Raw genomic sequence first — 7344 nt, forward strand, 5'->3', positions numbered from 1 at the left:
AATTGTTTAGATCATGCAAGGATACAATTTAAATCATGGTTTATTGTAGCTTCTATCATATTTACGTCACGGGAGGAAACAGCTAAAGAACTGTCGTCTGCGAAGAGACGAGTTGTGCTTAGAAGAGAATCTGCTATGTCATTTACATAGATAAGAAAAAGTAGAGGACCTAACACGGATCATTGAGGGACACCACCTCCTTATAATTTTGATTCTGAAAAAGATAATTTTACAAAAACTTTTTGACCTCGGCCTTTTAAGTAATCTGTTAGCCAATCCAATGAATTTCAATTGATACCATATTGTTTTAGTTTAAAAATAAGACCTTTGTGCCAAACTTTATCAAATGCCTTGAATATGTCGCATAACAAAATACATGTTGATTCTTTATCATCAAATGCTTTACAAATTTGGTTATAAATGTCTACCAGCTTATATTGAGTCGAATGGCCTGGCAAAAAAACAGATTGCTTTTTACATATTAGGTCATTAGTATGAAGATGAATATAAATATTTTTAAACATAATTTTTTCCATGACTTTACCAACACAGCTTATTAAGGAGATCGGTCTATAATTTGACGGTTCGTCCGGTACACCCTTTTTAAAAAGGGGCATGGCATAGGCTGTTATCCAATACTTGGGATATTTTCTTTCTATGAAAGACTTGTTGAATAATAAACACAGTGGGTAGCATATGGTTTTTGATGTTGCTTTCATCATTTTGTGGCTAATTCCGTCTGGGCCAATAGCTTTGATATCATTTAAGTTTTCTAAAACATCAGTTACATCCTGTTCTGTTGCATAGTTAGATAACCGTGAGTGAAATTAATCACAGTACAAATATCTTTTATAACAAGAGCTGTCACAGAGACGCTCGCTCAACTATTCCGACGCTTTTAAGTTTAGATTGCAAAGTTTCGGTAATACATGCAAAACCTTAACCAAAACGAATAATAAAGGGCCATAATTTACATTATATGGAAAATGGAGTTATCTTACTTGATTAATTAAGTCGGTTGGATAGTTGGAATCACCTGTCTAAAGTTTCAATGCAATACTTGGAGTATTTGCTCATATATTGACGTAAATGTGGTTAAATGCAAAACCTAACCAGAATTTCTTAATCAAATTATAATGGACCATAATTTGCATGATATGCAAAATACAGTTATCTTGCTTAATGATTCAAGCACGTTTGATCGTTGAGTATCGTTGAAAAAAGTCTCAATACAATACATCGAGTAGTTGCAGAGATCGTAACCTATCTGTGCTTCTATGCAAAACATTAACCAGAATTTCTATGTCGAATAATAAAGGGCAATAATTTGCATTATATGCAAGAAAGAATTATCTCGCATGATTGTATAGTTGAGAACACATATCTAAAGTTTCAATGCAATACATGTATTTGATTAGATAATGACTTAAAGGTGCTTACATGCAAAACCTTGACCAAGGTTTGACGCCGACGCTAGGATGAATAGGATAGTTCTCCTAAGTCTTCGAATAGTCGAGCTAAAAACGCCTCAAACAAAAGCAAGAATTTACTAAAACAGTTCTGAAAATGCCTTCCTGGTTATGTACCTACGGCGATTATTTTTCAAAAACAAAATATTGTTAGAAAATACAATATGTTATTCTACTAACCATGTTACCACAGGAAAAGTATTATTAAGATTAATCGAACAAAAATCAAACGTAAAATAGAGCATTATTGTAATTAATTCATGTTGTTTTTGTGAATTTTATTGTGCCTGGAAAGGCTGCTCCGGTGCCGAAACACTTTTTCACACTCTGGACATTTAAGGCTTGACTCCCCCTTGTGCATATCCAAATGTGCCTTCAGGTTTGACTTTTCTGAGAAAGACATCCCACATTCGTGACAGTTACACCCCTGCTTTTTTCAAGTCGAATAATATTATGATTATGAAGATCAGCAATGGTTGGAAACGACTTCTCGCAATTTATGCAAACAAATGGCTTCGCCTCGCTATGCACATGACATCTGAAAAGTAAATACATATCATTTTATAAAAATAATATTCTATCATATAATATACTAAATTTAGTCTTTGTCTAAAATATGTCAACACGAATGGAACATTTGAAGTAGTCGACCTTTTTTACATTAAACGAAGCAACGTTAACCCAATATTGCTTATTAAAGAACAGCAACACAAGAAGATAAAACACCGCTAAATGTTTTTCTATCTAGGAACAAAAACAGTCACGCTATACATTGACTTATTTTCACTGGTAACACACATACAACGCTTCGTGTTAAATATAATCAAGTTAAAGACACGTTAGGCCGATTGTTCAGAAAGTTGCTAAATTTAACAATGTTGTTAACATCATTGTTATTAACGATAAAATCGTTACATCTCTGGAAGTTTAATGGATACACTTGTGATTTGCCTTTTTCCTAACAAGATTTTAAACAACTGTCGCAGCTGTAATAGTTAATATTTAAATATGTGAAGACATCATCAAATATCTCATGTTTTAAAGTTAACAATGCTATCGTTAATCACATTGTTAACTTTAATAACGTTCTGAACAATCAGCCCATTAAGACGACGACAAAGCCGACGAGAAAAAACTTGGTTTTGAAAACATTTCGGCCTTACCTATTCTATAAATAGACGAGGTAACGGTTTTGTCACACTAATAAACAAAATAAAGGTTTTGCAGATTTGACTTATACGAAGCGATTCTTCTTCAAGGTTTCTAATATGAACTATTCAGTATAAACTAACCGGTGTCTATTCAAGTTTGCCCTGCTGTGGAAAATCTTTTCACAGCACATATAACCCTTTCCCGTTCCGATATGTGTTGTTTTGTGCTACTGCAGTGTGGAAATGTTCGCAAGGACCTTGCCACAATATCTGCAGACCTGAGGTTAAAGCTTTATTCGCACTCCTATCAAAATTAGATAAAAAAGTGTGGTCGTTCGCCTAGTATTCTCGAGTGTGGTCGTTCGCATAATTTAATATTGTAGGATTTCTTTCAAAAACATAATTTCGCCTTGAAAACGTATTGTAAATGGTATATATTTACTGTTTATATATCTGTTTGTAAAGAACCAGCTGAAACTATCCGATTTATTATTGTTTTTGCCAGATTATTACAATGTGTTGTCGTCTGCATGGCCGATTCCAAATTTGTTTTTGAATGTTCTAAAAAAACATCAAGAATGACAGAGAGTATACCACATGAAAGCGGAAATCATGTGGCGTACCGTGGGCTGAGTCTTGTTTTAATTTGATTCAATTTAGTAAAGAAACTATAAAAAACATACCTTTTGTTGTGTCAAGATCGCCGTGGTCGTTCACAATTCTTGCTCCCTCACAGTGTATATGCAGTCTGCCATGATACTGTTACTGATTTAGCTTAATTACTAGTGAACTTTATGTTTCAAAACATTTCTCATACAATACAAAACAAATTTACAATGTAGAAAGTCTTATGCTTTGTCATCAGTTATGCAACAGAGCTGTCTACGATAAAAGTGAGAGATGGTAAATATTACGAAACACATTTAAATAATATAGTGATGATATAAGAGATTGGATATAATACGTTTGCCGCCATAACAATTCATTGAAGGGGAATTTTGACCTCATTCTATTTAATTCCTTTTCGAAGTTTGTAATTAAGATTTGACATGTTTTCACAAAATATAACGGATTTATTATAATTTCGTAATAGGGTTTACAGCCGTGTTAAAATCGCTTATCGGATAACTCTGTTCGTGGAGAAGACATTCATGCAAAATCTCATTTCATCTGTTAACTCTGTATACCTGACGTGCGTTCAGTTTATGCTAACAGTCGATCACGCTAGCTTACGTTAACAAATTATTTTGTTTTGTATCCCCGCTACATTATAGCGTATACACTGCAAGCTGGAAACCAAATCGCAAACCTTAATTTTCGTTGAACCCAGGGGTTTGCGTCAGACCCAAAATAAATCTCTATCTGGGAAAGCCTAGGTTATTACACTGACATTTACTCCCGGCACATTAATGAGTCATTGGGTTTCTGTTTAGAATAGGAGCTAGGGTAACTCCCTTGCTATTATACTGTCTCTGCCGCCCAAGGACCCCTTTGGAAAAATATATAGTAGTGTACTTCCATTTGTTATTCGGACTACGTCTGAATGATATACATACACAACATTTATCGAATATTTGTCAACAATGAAATTCGAAAGTTGTAATATGAAAAGTAAAAAATGATGTCACTTTTTCGCAGATTAAATTTCCATTCAAAATCTATTGCAATATAAATCTTTCTATGAAAAACTACAAAAACAGGTCCAGTAGTCAAAATCTTTAACATTACTCCGTTCAATGACACAGGGCCAAAGCCAGAAACACAGAACACACATCCATAAACAAAACAAAACATATAGAATGTATATAACTAGGGATGTTTATCAAATATTATTGGTTACCGCATTGAAACGGTCAGCTCAACTAGCAATGTTAAAACAGTTTTATAGCTGTAAATGCGGTTTATATTTTAACGTAAATAGCAAGATAATCAGCGCGCTGAAACTGCTTTCTCTCCCAGACATCAGCAGAGTTCATGTCAGAGTAGACGAACTGTGGGTGACGGACGTGTACATCCATCGCACACGATCCCTTTGGGCCATCACTCACAACGAAATGGCCAATATCGCCAGAGCATCCGGCGTACTTTCTGTTGATAAAGAAATTCCGCAGATTCCGATTATCGCCAATGACCGAGAAAATATTGTAAGTAGCGTCCGGCGTGAGGTCAGACCAGGAGGATTCCAGAACCCTGGTCTTATTAAACCAGTTTGTATTCGTGCTACCGTCGCCATTAAATACAATGTACGCCGTTTCGAGGTTGTCCTTGTAGAGGGCAAACTTAACGTACTTGATATTCAAGGAGCTCCATCGATAATAAAGATTGGCCTCCCTAAAATGGCTAGAGTAGGATCTGGCCATGTCCACTGGTTTCGTTGTAGTTGTGTCTGTCCCTTTGAGAAAAAAGTTGTAACACGTCATTTAATACATTAATCACAAATTCAAGCACATATCCCAACCAATATGAAAGTGAGCACATTTTAGTTGAAATATAATGCAATGCAAACGCTCGCTAAAAGAATCAATATGTCTAAATTACATACAAACATTCTGACGTTAGTTTAAGTCAGAAACTCGAACTTTAATTGAAAACAGATATTGGACTGTTTGTGTTTTATCATACTTTATGTATGTCAAGTCAATATTTGTTTGTTACATGGAATCCAACAATAAACAAATATTGACTTGACATACATAAAATTTGATCAAACACAAAGAGTTTTTGTCTTGACAAAATGTTTTAACTCACGCTTCATGTTTGTTCGTGTAATAAAGTATAACATTGACCATAACCTTTGGTCCATGCGTCGTACACGCTTTTTCCGTTTCCAGCGGAGGCCCGGAACACCATTTTCCAGCCGCCCCTCTCAAGATATTGAACTGTCATAGGGTCATTCCCATGTGGACTCGGACTGTCAAAAAGCATTAGATTTTGTAATAAGAAAAACATTTAGGTAACCTGTACAATCTTACCTAATATCATAGTTTTCAGGTGAAACTTGAGGTGACCAGTGTTATGTAAACAGTTCGCTTCACATTAAGACTACAAGAAAGTATTTAATATCGAATAATTTAACAAACAATGGATACTTAGACTCTTCTATACGCTTAAAGTGGGGATTGTTTACGTTATTCATTCGTTATAAAATTCAAAATTGGTGGATATATTAAACTATTCAAATCTTGTCTACCGAGTATTAAATACGGCCACCGTAATGTTCACATTAAAATGTCTCGGTATAACACTTTGTATTGCATCATTTATTTGTATTGATGTACGTTTGGGCAATAAAAATAGAAACTAAAAAAATCTGAAATACCGTCGTATTTAAGTCTTACTAAGGTTTCTCCAGTAGCTGCGCCACCACCAGGCATATTGCAACACCCACAGCGATATAAAACCCAGTTATTGCCATCTACAAACGAGTTGTTTTAATTTATTACATCTTTTTAGCATGCCTCATGTTAAGTGTGTGTATACCACGTGACAAATTATGTCATATATGCTATGTCGGAAAGTAACCCTTTGCTTAAAATGGAGACTGAAAACCAAGATGACTTTTCTTTTTTCTACACCATTTTTAAAGATATAAAGGGCAGTCTATGCCGCTTAAACAACCCCGCCTTCGTTTCATACCCGGAGTTTGATTAGGTGATTTGTTTCCTCAGACTCCTGTTTTCAGACTAATGTTTTGAAAGTGCTCCATAAGCCGGCGTTTTCGTGAAAAGGTTTGTCGAGGTATTTTCAGAAACTAAACTCTTAATCATTTTCTGGTAAAAGACCGAAGGCGTTGCCCTGTAAGCGGCGTAGACTGCGCTATGTTTCCTTTAAAATGGTGAAGAAATAGTGAAGTTAACTTGTTTAAAGTCTCTATTCAAAGCAAAATAATGCCTTACGACGTAGCATTTATGACTCAATTTATCACGTGGTATACACACACTGATGTTACGTAGTATAAAATTATGTTTAGTTATATAAAACTGACGTTGCAAAATTATGTCAAATTGTTTTAAGAATACAAAACATGTTATTAGAATGAAGGAAATAAACACATAAGTAAAATCAAACATGACTTATACATTTCAACTTACGTTTACTTTCCTTTCAATATGTATTTTGAATCATGAACAGGACCACTAATTAACACACACTCGCTTAAGCGGAATATTATATATTATATAGTCGACCACATGCACATTTATCATTTGTGGGTGTGTCCTATTGTGAACAATAATTTTAATTGCTACAAATTGTACGGTTTGAAGTTATAAAGCTTTGAATCATATAACAAATGTGGTTTTGCGCAGTATGTTTTATGGCATTTACATAATTTTAAAATTGATCTGCTGCAAAATCGTGTAGACGATTAAGTTAAATTAAGAAAGATGTTATTACGCACCTTATGAACACATGTGTTTTTGATTTAGTGTCAGGATGAGCGCAAATCAGTATATCCTTGCAAACCGAATTAGTTCTTCTTCTCAGGTTGTTAAACGTATGATGAACCGTAATAATTAAGAAATATAACACACTACTGAGGGTCATATGACATTATAAGGACCGGCCAGTCAGCCACCGAGGCGTTAGCCGAGGTCTATTCACCTTCGGGGGTTGACTGACCGGTCCTTATAATGCCATATGGCCCGAAGTGGTGTGTTATATTTCTTATATTATACCGAACACTTTTCATTACAATTCAATATTTTTAAAGCGATTTAAATGAT

The 7344-nt window shown here is 34.7% G+C and overlaps 1 protein-coding gene across 2 annotated transcripts; it reads right to left on the bottom strand.

Annotated features, from left to right (window-relative positions):
- Positions 1 to 4127: 4127 nt before the first annotated feature.
- Positions 4128 to 6848, bottom strand: LOC128238970 (uncharacterized). Of its 2 annotated transcripts, XM_052955341.1 has the most exons (4): positions 6712 to 6848; positions 5959 to 6035; positions 5413 to 5531; positions 4128 to 5012 (listed from the first exon to the last, which is right to left on the bottom strand). In XM_052955341.1, exons 2-4 carry the CDS (start codon positions 6033 to 6035, stop codon positions 4522 to 4524), a joined length of 687 nt encoding a protein of 228 aa, XP_052811301.1. In that variant the 5' UTR covers positions 6712 to 6848; the 3' UTR covers positions 4128 to 4521. The 2 variants fall into 2 exon arrangements, with proteins under 2 accessions (XP_052811301.1, XP_052811302.1); XM_052955342.1 differs by lacking the exon at positions 5959 to 6035 and having other exon boundaries at positions 6712 to 6797.
- Between the last annotated feature and the right edge of the window lie 496 nt (positions 6849 to 7344).

This window comes from Mya arenaria, chromosome 6, assembly GCF_026914265.1.
Source record: "Mya arenaria isolate MELC-2E11 chromosome 6, ASM2691426v1".
NCBI lineage: Eukaryota > Metazoa > Mollusca > Bivalvia > Myida > Myidae > Mya > Mya arenaria.

What these genes read in the sequence shown, in the direction of transcription:
- LOC128238970 (XM_052955341.1), bottom strand. Translation starts at nt 6,035, where the DNA reads ATGGCAATAACTGGGTTTTATATCGCTGTGGGTGTTGCAATATGCCTG. An exon ending in CAGCTACTGGAGAAACCTTA is followed by an intron (nt 5,532 to 5,958) that starts GTAAGACTTAAA and finishes GCTTTTTGACAG; the next exon opens with TCCGAGTCCACATGGGAATG. An exon ending in GTACGACGCATGGACCAAAG is followed by an intron (nt 5,013 to 5,412) that starts GTTATGGTCAAT and finishes TTTTTCTCAAAG; the next exon opens with GGACAGACACAACTACAACG.